At 44.1% G+C, this 11,649-nt stretch overlaps 1 protein-coding gene across 2 annotated transcripts; it reads right to left on the minus strand.

Annotated features, from left to right (window-relative positions):
- Positions 1-174: 174 nt before the first annotated feature.
- On the minus strand, positions 175-10,991 carry AMDHD1 (amidohydrolase domain containing 1). 2 transcript variants are annotated; one of them, XM_083698720.1, is made up of 9 exons: positions 10,730-10,980; positions 9,841-9,947; positions 8,325-8,389; positions 6,824-7,101; positions 5,428-5,653; positions 3,808-3,932; positions 3,298-3,391; positions 2,446-2,606; positions 175-513 (listed from the first exon to the last, which is right to left on the minus strand). In XM_083698720.1, the coding sequence occupies exons 1-9, from the start codon at positions 10,864-10,866 to the stop codon at positions 408-410; spliced, it is 1,299 nt and encodes a 432-aa protein (XP_083554846.1). In that variant the 5' UTR covers positions 10,867-10,980; the 3' UTR covers positions 175-407. The 2 variants fall into 2 exon arrangements, with proteins under 2 accessions (XP_083554846.1, XP_083554847.1); XM_083698721.1 differs by lacking the exon at positions 2,446-2,606 and having other exon boundaries at positions 10,730-10,991.
- Between the last annotated feature and the right edge of the window lie 658 nt (positions 10,992-11,649).

Here is an 11,649-nt window from a genome sequence, read left to right on the forward strand (position 1 = left end):
CACCCGCCTGACCACTGTGAGAACAGGACGCTGGACTAGATGTAGCAGAACTCTTCTCATGTTCTTAACTCTGGTTGTGAAAAATTATGAGGTGTATGTAGGCACACTGCAATGCAGAGCTTTGATTTCTTTATACAAGAGGACCTTCATTAATGGGAAAAAAAACAGAGTTAATTGTTTGCATACTTGTAGGTTTATTTTCTAGCGGATAAAACTACCAAGCAGATGAACATGGCCTAGTGTTCCTCATGCGAATACAAACGAAGAACTAAAATAAAAACCAGTGAAATTCTGAGCTTTGACTGGTAAGGAAGTATGATCTTATAGATGTGAGTCCCTGCCGATTATCATCCTGTGTTTGCCTCAGAGAGTCTTGCAACTGCTGTATTTCTTCCTTCTGGAATTCCTCAGTAGCCCAGAACACTGTCGTTTTTATAAACAACTTTTCCTTTAACAATTACGTATTCAATCAGTTCTTGATGGCCGCCAAACTGGTAAATCAGGTGTTCCCATCTAAAGATTTTTAAAAGGTTACAATCATATTTTAGAAAAACAACAACAATCTCTCATGTGCATAGGACTAAAATATAAAGCATGATAGATAAGCTGCATGTTCAAAGTAAATAAACAATGCAGACAGAATAGCGTCAAACCAGCCTCCTTGCCCATTTAGCCCTAGGTGCACAATAGGAATTTTTGTTGTTTCATATAGCAGAGCTATATGCTATTATCAATTAAACTTGATAACTTAAAACTGACACACAGTAGTATCTTTTATAGCAGGGGTAGGAAACTGGATCTAGCTAGTGGGATGGATCCCTAATTCCTCACTCCCCATAGGCAAACTTTGACAGGCGGGTGGGACTACTCACTTAGACAATCACCAGGCAGAATAATGACATCAGGTGACTGACACATGCAGAAGTTCAAAGGAGCTCAATCACTGTAACTGTTGATTGGCAGTTACAGGGAGCCCCTTTGAAGTCAGTTTGGGTTCCAACTACTTCCTCCAAACAAAGCAATTTTACCTCTGCAGTGGAATAAATGCTCCATTTGGAGGAAGCAGATTGAATCAAAAGAGTTTCTTCTAAATTGAGATAGTAAGTCCCTCAGCTGCACTGCAGAGTTCTCCACAAGGGTTACATGGCAGTGATCATCAGCACTAACAGGGAGCCAAGCTTGCAGAAAGAATAATTGGGAGCTCACATTAAGCTCCTGGTGGTTCTTTTGTAACTGCCCCATACGTAACCTCACCTTCGACATCAGGAATGTGGCAGGAGGACTGTTTTAAAGCATGTGTCTTCCAGCTGTCCCCGGAGCTTGCGGGGCAGGCAGCGGGGAGAAGCGCTCTTCTCCCCGCCGCCCACCTGCAGATCAGGTCCGGGGACAGCGGGAAGACACGCTGCGCCTCCCTGCTGTCCCCGGAGCTTGCGGGGCTGGCGGCGGGGAGAAGAGCTCTTCTCCCCGCCACCCGCCTGCAGACCAGGTCCGGGGACAGCGGGAAGACACGCTGCGCCTCCCTGCTGTCCCCGGAGCTTGCGGGGCTGGTGGCCGGGAGAAGCACGCGTCTCCCCGCCGTCAGCCTCCAAACCACATCGGGAGACAGCGGGATGGCGGCGTTCCGCTTCCCCGCTGTCCCCCAACCTTGTGGGACTGGCGCTGCGGCTCTCCTGAAGCCTGGAGAGCGAGAGGGGTCGGTGTGCACCGACCCCTCTCGCTCTCCAGGCTTCAGCGAAAGCCTGCATTCGCCCCATAGGACTCACACGCATTTCCCCCTCATTTCTGGAGGGGAAAAAGTGCGTCCTATAGGGCGAAAAATACGGTAGTTTTAACATAACATGTTGAGTGATTAATAGAAAGCAGGAGCCAATTGCTATCAGTTCATATGCCTGTTTTGTAAAGACATTGTGAATGTTTGTAGTCATTTATTTATATGCTGCCTTTTGGGGGCACAGCCTACTCAAGGTGGCTCATGGTATATAAAAACGCACAATAAACACAAATCTAAAATTGACAAGTGCATCAACATTAAAATATACTTGAAAATATAGATCAGTTTAAATAAATAACAAAAACTGATGGTATGTTTAGTTCACAACAATATATGATATGAAATTTGGGCTCTGGCATGGTGCCAGAAAATTGTTACCTGAACAATTCAATGTTTATTTTTAAAGAACAACTTTCAAATGACATGGCTGTAAGGCAGACTGAGAAAAGTCTGAACTGGGGGTTTAAAAGCATATAAAAGTATGACTTTTTTAAAAGGATTAAGGTTTCCCTTTATGTCTGGTCAATATGTTCTGTATTGGGAGAAGACTCAAATACTGCACTTGGATTGAGTAATTATTGCTCATCATAATGCATTTAATTTATTCCGAATGTTAGATTCTCATTCCAACTTATGCAGAGCATTAGGCCTTTAAGAGCTATTTGCATCCTCACCTTGGTGAGTTGATGATAATGAGGTCTCCTTGCTTGCCAGTTTCTATGGAGCCATGCATGTGCGATTTCCCAAGAGCATAAGCTGCATTGACGGTGGCAGCAGCTAAAGCCTCTTTCATGGACATCTTCATGTTTACACAGGCCAGGTGCATAACCATGAGCTAGTAAGAGAGAGGTAGTTAAGCCTGAAGTCACGCATAGGTGCACAGAAACCAACAGTCTGTCAACCATTGGAATTGCCATCTGAAAGCCTGAGTTCACTGTGACAGGTAAAATTAATTTAACTGTAACACTCTTCAGCTCTTCTAACTACAGGTGGGGCTGTGGAGACAAACTCACTAGCACCCTGTTGTCTTCTGTGATCTGGAGATCAAACTCCATGGACTTTTGAGAATCCTGATTCCCCAAGGTTTTAAAAATGAGTGGGGGGACTTCACAAGCACAGAAGGCCTCTGTTGCAGACAGTTGCCCTCTACAAGTTGACAAATGAATGGAAAAGTGATGCGTATGTCTGTGTGGAATAAGTATGCTTGTTTCTGCTGTCCGTAGCTCATGCCTGAATAGGGCTCATGTCTGCAAGAAAGACAGGGCTTATCTGTGCTGAAAGCCAATATCCTGCTTGATAACCATCGGCTCCAAGCAGAAGCTGCTTTTCAATGGCCAGAGTTCATGTGTGAATTCAATAGTGTGTGTATTTAAATTCATGTGGTCTACTCAACTGTCCTGCTAGTACAGAAAATTAAATAGGATTCCCAAGGAATCAAGGCAATAATCAATACTCCAAGCCTGACGTTCAAACTGACAGAAGAAAATTAACATTAATTTTGCGTCTGCTCTAAAGAAACATCTTACCATGGAACAGCAATAAGCATTTGGGTTAAAATCACTGCCAAGAGCGACAATCACTCCTTCTTTTAACATTTTTCTAGCTTGAGGCTGCTTTAATCTGCAAAGTAAAAAAAAAAAAATGGTTACTACCATTTGAATTGCAATGTAAAATGCAGCAAACCACTTCAGCAATATTATATGATTTTATCAGAATCCGGGAGAGGGAGATATGAAGAGAGAGAGATGAGACTCTAGGTTTCTCCATTGGCTCTGTTAAGAGACCAGCTCCATTAGGCTCCTCCCTAAATTGTCACTCATAAGCAGCTATTCCATCAGGAGGGAGAGAGATTGAACTGCAAAGCATCTCCATCGGCTCTACTCAAAGACCGGCAACGTTTTGCAGCCTTGGAGGATCGCTCTTAACAGCAGTTGTTCAGTGAATGCATTCTTTCAAAAGATAATACGTATTTTCCCAAAGGCATAGCAAATGACAGTAAAATACAGCCTAGCAATACATATTAGAATTATGATTACCTCAGTATATAGGCAGTGGTTGGTAACAGGACAGCTGCACACTTCGCCTGGGCCATTGCAGCAATACCTTCATCACTGATTTCTTCTAGATGACTGACAGCCTGAGCTCCTAGCTCAGCTCCAAGCTAAACAGATGCCAAGGCAAAGTTTGAATTAAAAGTCAGTCACATAAGAACCTCCATTATCCGTAAGGCTGCACACACAATAACCTGTTTATATAGCACAAAAACGCAGTTCTCCTCAGCCCAGAATCATTTATGCTCAGCTTCAACTTGCTGCTTTCAATCTAGGTTGAAGTGGGGCTTAATGCAGCAGTGTAACCAGAGCCCTGCTACTCGTACCAGACAGAATGGAAAGGAGGGTTGGGTTGGTGGGGGGCGGAATCTATTTGCTACACCAGCCCGGGCAGCAAAGAAGCTTGGATCATGCCCTGTACCATCATGTGACAGCAGCAGGCCTGGCTCAGGATCCAGCAGATCCTGTGCTGGCTCAGCACAGTCCCTTCACTGCCCTGAAACACCCCATTACTGCCCGTAGCAGATTCCACCTGCCTGGGCATGAGCATTTAGGCATTTATAAATGCTACAGCTCCCCTCCCAGTGGGAGCAGGCAGGACTGAGAAGAGGGACAACTATGACACTTCCAAATCCCCTCCAGCATCGGGTTTGTTCATCCTGTCTTGACAGAGTGGCTGGGGCAACCCAGTAAGGTGGACCAGGTACAAATAGCACAATTAATAATAATAATAATGAAAAATACTATAGAAATATTAGAAGTTATAAATACATTGTAATCACCACAGGTGAAACAAATGTACCCTATGAAAGATATTAAAGACACAAACATTAACTATTAAAATGTGTATGTGTATCTAGCAATGTTATCACTAATGAAAGAGTTCATCAGATGCTCCTCTTTTTATTTTACATCACAAGGAAAAGATAAGCAAAGTCAATGTTTGAATGGATGTAAAAAGCAAAGGTCAGAAAGTCCATCTCGCTAACTCCATCAACCTCACATTTTCTTTTAACTTTACTGCAGAAACAAAGAACTGTGCTGTGGTGCTTCCAATACGCTAAGCCCAAATCAGAATTCATGTAAGATGAATTCTCTCTCTCTCTCTCTTTGCCATGCCAGGGCATGAAAAATCAGAATTCATCTTCAGTGAAGAGGACCACCTTGGCTGTGAGTGCTGGAAGACTCCATTACTGCCAGTAGCAGCTTCCACCTGCCTGGGCAGGAGCATTGAGGCATTTATAAATGCTACAGCTCCCCTTGCAGGTCTTTTTCCGCCTGGCCTGGGTGGGCAGGGCCCTGACTGACTCCAGCTACAAAAGCTGAGGCTGCCGAACAGATTCTTGGGGTGGGGTGTTGTTGGTTTTTGGGAGTTGTTGCTGTTGGGGTGAGGGTTTTTTGTATCTTTATTTTAAATTTTGTTGTGATTTGTGTAGTAATTATTCAATTTGGTTGTGTGTGTTTTTAACGTTTTCTTTATTGTTTATTACTATTTTGGTTATGTTGTGGTATGTATTTTTCATGTTGTAAGCTGCCTAGGGCATAGTTTGAGCTGTGGAAAGGCGACATACAAATAAAATTATGTAATATAATCAATATAAGTACCTCGGCGCTTTTCATTGGATGCAGTTCATCCCCATGGAAGTTGATCTGTAACCCTAAATCTTTCCCAGCCTGAAGAATTCTTCGGGTCGAAGGCAGATCAAAGACTCCCTTCTCACAGAAAACATCTATATTGTCAATATTAATTTCACCATTAAGCTCCAGTTGCTTCAATTTAGGAAGGTGGATGCTAACAATGTCATCTGTGGCTTCAATGGCACTTTTCCCCCTATTCAACAGACAATGCAACAAAAACCAGATTAAATTTTCATGTGGCCTGCAAAAGTTCTGGGGTGGTCTCACTGTTTCACAACCAGTGCATATCCCATATAAAAATCCTTTAAAATTTTATATCACAAATGTTCTCATTTGTTTTTGTCCTGCTTTTGTTGTGCTGTAGCCCCTCTGGATAGCAATAATGTGGGAAACCACTGAAGCACAAACTAAAGCAGAATAAACCCATGACTAATGCACTATTATGATGCTAAGAATATGATGCAGGATACACCCACATAAAACACCAATCTGGAGGGGGAGCAGACTCTGGCCCTTTGGGGATAACTTAGTTGTTTAAAGCACCATCCGCCTGGCCAGAAATTCGGGGCTACTTTCTGGTGGACTCCCTATATGGCTGGGCTTGTGAGCTACCCTGGGTGGCATTTGGTTCTCCACGTTCAGCAGAAACTGCACCTGAGGGTCCAGGCTTTGTCTCCACAGGCCCTGATGCTATGGAAGGTTGTTGCACAGGTTCCTGCCTGCCAGATTCTATGTCAGAGATCTCACAATCTCCAGCAGCAGGCTGAGAGCCCTGAACCTGGTCTGGCCCCTCAGCAGAAAGCACTACAGGCTCTGTGTCCTGGTCACTGCTGGGCTCCAGGGCCATGACAAGAGCCAGTGCACTTGTATATCTGCTTTCTTCTCTCATGATTGTATGAGAGCTCTGCGATTTCCCCAACTGTGAGAAATAGCTGGACTAGGGCAAGGATTTATTCCCCCCTTAACCAATATCTTTCTCTTTTAAGTCAAATTATTCAAGATTCCCTTTCTATGTTCCGGCTGATTTTAAAAGAGGTTAGGGTAACACTGCAAACGCAAGTGGTGCCTTAAACTTCCTCTCACTGTTTTCTCCTCCGTCACATAATAATTATTCTCCCTCAGATGCTTTACAGGAAATGTCAGGCACACCTCAGGCTTTCCACCCTCCCTCAGTCTTCATTATGCTTGAATACTCTCTTGGGGTACTTCCACATATCACTCTAATAGTAGATGGCAAACAGAAACGCTGCAAGAATTAGGTATGTTCTGTTTTGCAGAAGAACTGTTCAATGCGTGACCCAATTAAGCTTCAATTGTGTTCCAGCACAGCGCTTAAAATGACAAGACAGAATAGGTACATTACTTAGGAACAGAATGAGCTCCGCAGTAAGTAGAGGAAATGCCTATGTCCAACTCCCGCCGAGCCCGTTCAATCACTCTCAGCATCTTAACTTCCGTTTCCAGGTTTAACCCATATCCACTTTTGCATTCGACCAAAGTGGAGCCTGCTCTGAGCATGCGTAGCAGCCGGTGTCTGAAGCTGCTGAAGAGCTCATCTTCTAAGGCATTCCGAGTGTGCTCCACGGTGAAATGTATCCCTCCTCCTGCTTGATGAATATCCATATAGGAAGCTCCTGCCAACTTTAAAATAAAGTTATCTGTTAAACATGCGTTAATGGGCAAACTATATCCCTCATGCAATGAAATCCCAGAAGTGCAATGGCTCTCCAAAAGTGCCCTGGTAGGGGAAGGATCACAGCTCAGTGGCAGAACAGTTGCTTTGAATGCAGAAGTTTCCAGGTTGAATCCCTAGCATCTTCCGGTAGAGACATCCCTTTCTGAAACCATGGAGAAACAATGAGGGTCACATTAGACACTACTGAGCTAAATGAGCCAATGGTCTGGTTCTGCGTAAGGCAGATTCCTTCCTATGTTCTTATTAGAGATCAGTTTGCATCTGAGAAGGGGCTGGAATGAAGGTATTTGTGCCTTTTACAGAAGAAGAGAAATAATAATAATAATAATAATAATAATAATAATAATAATAATAATAAATTTATTTCCCGCCCATCTGGCTGAGTTTCCCCAGCCACTCTGGGCGGCTCCCAATTGAGTGTTAAAAACAATACAGCATTAAATATTAAAAACTTCCCTAAACAGGGCTGCCTTCAAATAGGATAGCTGCTTATTTCCTTGACATCAGATGGAAGGACGTTCCATAGGGTGGGCGCCACTACCGAGGAGGCCCTCTGTCTGGTTCCCTGTAACCTCACTTCTCACAATGAGGGAACCGGCAGAAGGCCCTCGGCGCTGGATCTCAGTGTCTGGGCTGAACAATGGGGGTGGAAACACTCCTTTGGGTATTCAGGACCGTGGCCATTTAGGGCTTTAAAGGTCAGAGCCAACACTTTATGGAAAGTTTAATCTACAGTAAAGGAAGGTAAAAAGGTAAAGGTACCCCTGCCTGTATGGGCTAGTCTTGCCAGACTCTAGGGTTGTGTGCTCATCACACTCTATAGGCTGGGAGCCAGCGCTGTCTGCAGACACTTCCGGGTCACGTGGCCAGCATGACAAGCTGCATCTGGCGAGCCAGCGCAGCACACAGAACGCCGCTTACCTTCCTGCTGGTAAGCGGTCCCTGTTTATCTACTTGCACCCAGGGGTGCTTTCGAACTGCTAGGTTGGCAGGCGCTGGGACCGAACGACGGGAGCGCACCCCGCCGCGGGGATTCGAACCGCCGACCATGCGATCGGCAAGTCCTAGGCGCTGAGGTTTTACCCACAGCGCCACCCGCGTCCCTCTATCTGAAGGAAGATAGACGCAGGTAAAAGAAATGCTTTGCAATTACAGTATGTAAGTTTACCTTCATCGCAAACTCATGGACTCTGTCACCAGCCCATACAGGATGTGTGTGTGCATCTACCAGACCTGTTTAAAAAAACAAAAACACAGCAAACTGCGCAATCTCAGACATATCTACTAGGAAACAAAATCAGGAAACATTAGCAGTTAATAATTTTATCTATGTGCCCTTGGAGGAGCATTATCAAAAAGCATGATCCTTCAGTATATAAAATGCTATTATGAGCCAGTGTGGTATAGTGGTTAGAGCACTGGACTAGGTCCTGGGAGACCAAGGTTCAAATTCCCAGTCAGACATAAAGCTCACTGGGTCATTCACCATCCCTCTGGCTAACATACATCACAGGGTTGTTGTGATGATGAAAAGAAGAACGCAAGAACCATGTATGCCACTTTCTGTTTTGCTGGCTGCTTCATCGTATTGGGCTGGCTACCGAGAGAAACCCTGACCTACACAAGATGAAACCTGAAATCAGATTCAGCAGGACTCTTCACATACTCTTTCTCTCGGGATTTCCTGGGATTTTGACTGGAATGCTTCCAGATGGGAGCTTGGTCTTTTATTTTATGTCATTGACCCTGTGCCTTCAAAAGCTGCCTGAAATACAAACATTGAGCAACAGACATTTTCTCTACCCCTCACTTCCAAAAGGGAACACGAAAAAAGAAAAAAAAGCATCAGATGCTTAATTTCTGCATGCCGTACTGCTGTTGACACGCACCAAAGCAGGATCAGGATCTGCTAAACTGCACCTTTCCTGCAAGAAACTCAGCAAAGCGTATGAAGCCCCTTTCCCTTTATCTTCACATCAACCCTGTGAGGTAGGTTAGGCTGGGAGAGACTGCGAGGCAGCAGCTGAAGGTCATCCTGAAAGATTTGTGGCTGTAATTGCAAAAAGCGCCCCAAAACTTAATTGTTTGAGGGAAGGGGGATGTTCCCCTAAAAATCTCAATAACTTTGACCCCCCCCCAAGCTGACTTTTCACTTTGGGGAATATGACAACCCTATGTTAGGCACTAACTTGCACTTACTTTTTGATAAGATATGGTGACTGACAACCTTATTTCTAAACTGAGCTTTGCTTAAACTTCAGTGACTAGTTGTACTAATTCAGGATACCCATTACTAGCAAATTATGTGGGGCTGTCCCATTGTCCATGCTAGATCAAACAGTACTTTGGAAAGAAGTAGGGTCATAGACTTAAGTCTCTCAAAATCCAGGCTAATGGCTGTGTACACACCATATGTTTAAAGCACACCCCTCCCACAAAGAATAATGGGAAGTGTAGTTTATCACACACAGAGCTATAGTACACAGTCAATACTTATTTTCTTCAGAAACTACCCAGCTCCTTGTCCTCACTTGTGTGCTAAGGTAGCCCATGGCGGAGCCATCACATTTTATTCCAAAGGAAAATAATTAGATGTTAGACTACCTGAAGCTGACAATCTCTGCCTATGTAAATATTGCATATTTCTGCTTGGTGTGTTGAACTCTGAAATATTAGACACCAACCTGGTAAGATGCATTTTCCTGAACAATCAATGACTTTTTCAAAAGATGCTCCTGAAAATTGCTTGCGAATGGCTCTTGAGTCGCCCACAGCCTTTATACAACCATCTCTGAAAATAAACCGACCAAAACGCTTACCATTACTTTCAAAGCAGGTGAGACAGAATTACTTTTTATACCCCGATCTAAAACTTCTTTTCTGAAGCAAATGTGCTTAAAACTTAAACCAATGTCTTCGTTAGTAAGTTATTTAGCTAGCATCATTGTTGGATTCTTCAGTGTAGACAGGAAATTAAAATTCATTAACTGTCACATTGTTACTGGCCCAAAGTAACTAACTACTTAGTTCAGGGATCAGCAACCTTTTTCAACCATGTGGTGGGCCGGACTATATTTTTTTGGGGGGGGGAATGAACGAATTCCTATGCCCCACAAATAATCCAGAGATGCATAAATAAAAGCACACATTTGACTCATGTAAAAACACCAGGCAGGCCCCACAAATAACCCAGAGATGCATTTAAAATAAATGGACACATTCTACTCATGTAAAAACATGCTGATTCCTGGACTGTCTGTGGGACGGATTGAGAAGGTGATTGGGCCGCATCCAGCCACCGGGCCTTAGGTTGCCTACCCCTGACTTAATTCATCGGCTATAAAAAAGTTAATCGTTTTTTTGTATTTCAAAAGCCTAAGTTTTGGTCAGCTGGTGACTGTCAGGAGACAGAAAATAATTTTATTTTTTCTGTAAAAACTTCATTTATTTTCCTGTAGTTAGAGAAGGTCAGTACAAAAACAAACAGAAACCTTCCCATGGGAGAGAGATTCTGCTGGAGAGACTCCCCCCCCCCAGCAAGCAACACCCCCCCCTCCCGGGAGATTCACTTACTTGCCAATCACCACGCTGCCGTTTTCCAGCACGGCCAGATGTTGCATGCCAGCTTCCAGGAGGTATTTCTCACCTTTGGTACAGACAAGCACCAGCTGTTGGGCGCCTTCAAGCAGGAGCTTATACTCACCAGCCATGTTGCTCTTTCCAGACAGATACAAAAGAGCTTGGGAAGTCCGGGACTGGCCCAGACAGCGTCAACAGGGCAGAGAGAACGCTCACGAGTTTTCCAGGGCAAGGTCTTTCTCTTTGCTCCTGGAATCGTCATCATTTCTCTTAGTTGGCAGTTTTCATCCACAACAAGCAAACACACACGGGGGGGTGGGGGGTGGGCTTGGACTGTACAGAATTCAAAATGAGGTGGTGCAGTCCTGAGGTGGTTATAGAGAATGGACCCCTAACTATTTCAATTGCAGGTAGGGGAATCTCATTTTTAATGCTCCCAATAGATGCTTTGGACTCCCATCAACTGCAGCCAGAATGGCAAATGACAAAGGATGATGCAAATATCAAAAACATCCCAGTGGCGACCAGGCGTCAGCTTGGCCCAATAAGGCTCAGCTGGTGGGTCGCATGTCAAGGTGTGAAGCGCGATTGATTGTAATCGGAAAAGCCCGAGATAAATTTGCATCGGGCAGTAAAACTAGACTTGCCATACGTCAGGAAAAGCTTAAAATCTCTAATTTTGGGCTAGGGTTTTTTGGGGGGGGGCAGTGAGAGTATATAGCAATTACTTTCCCGTACAATGCACATGCTCAGAGGCACTTTTCATTATGTCCTGTTTTAGATGTAGCATCTAAAACAGACCCTGGGACTGAGCTTTGGCTCCTGTTAAGCCTTCACAAGATTTAAAAAAAAAACAATTTTGGTGGTTTCCTTTAAAAAAAAGTTCAACCATTTTGAGGGTGTCAGAAGCACAA

This window comes from Podarcis gaigeae (genome assembly GCF_964106915.1).
Source record: "Podarcis gaigeae genome assembly, chromosome: 10".
Lineage (NCBI taxonomy): Eukaryota > Metazoa > Chordata > Lepidosauria > Squamata > Lacertidae > Podarcis > Podarcis gaigeae.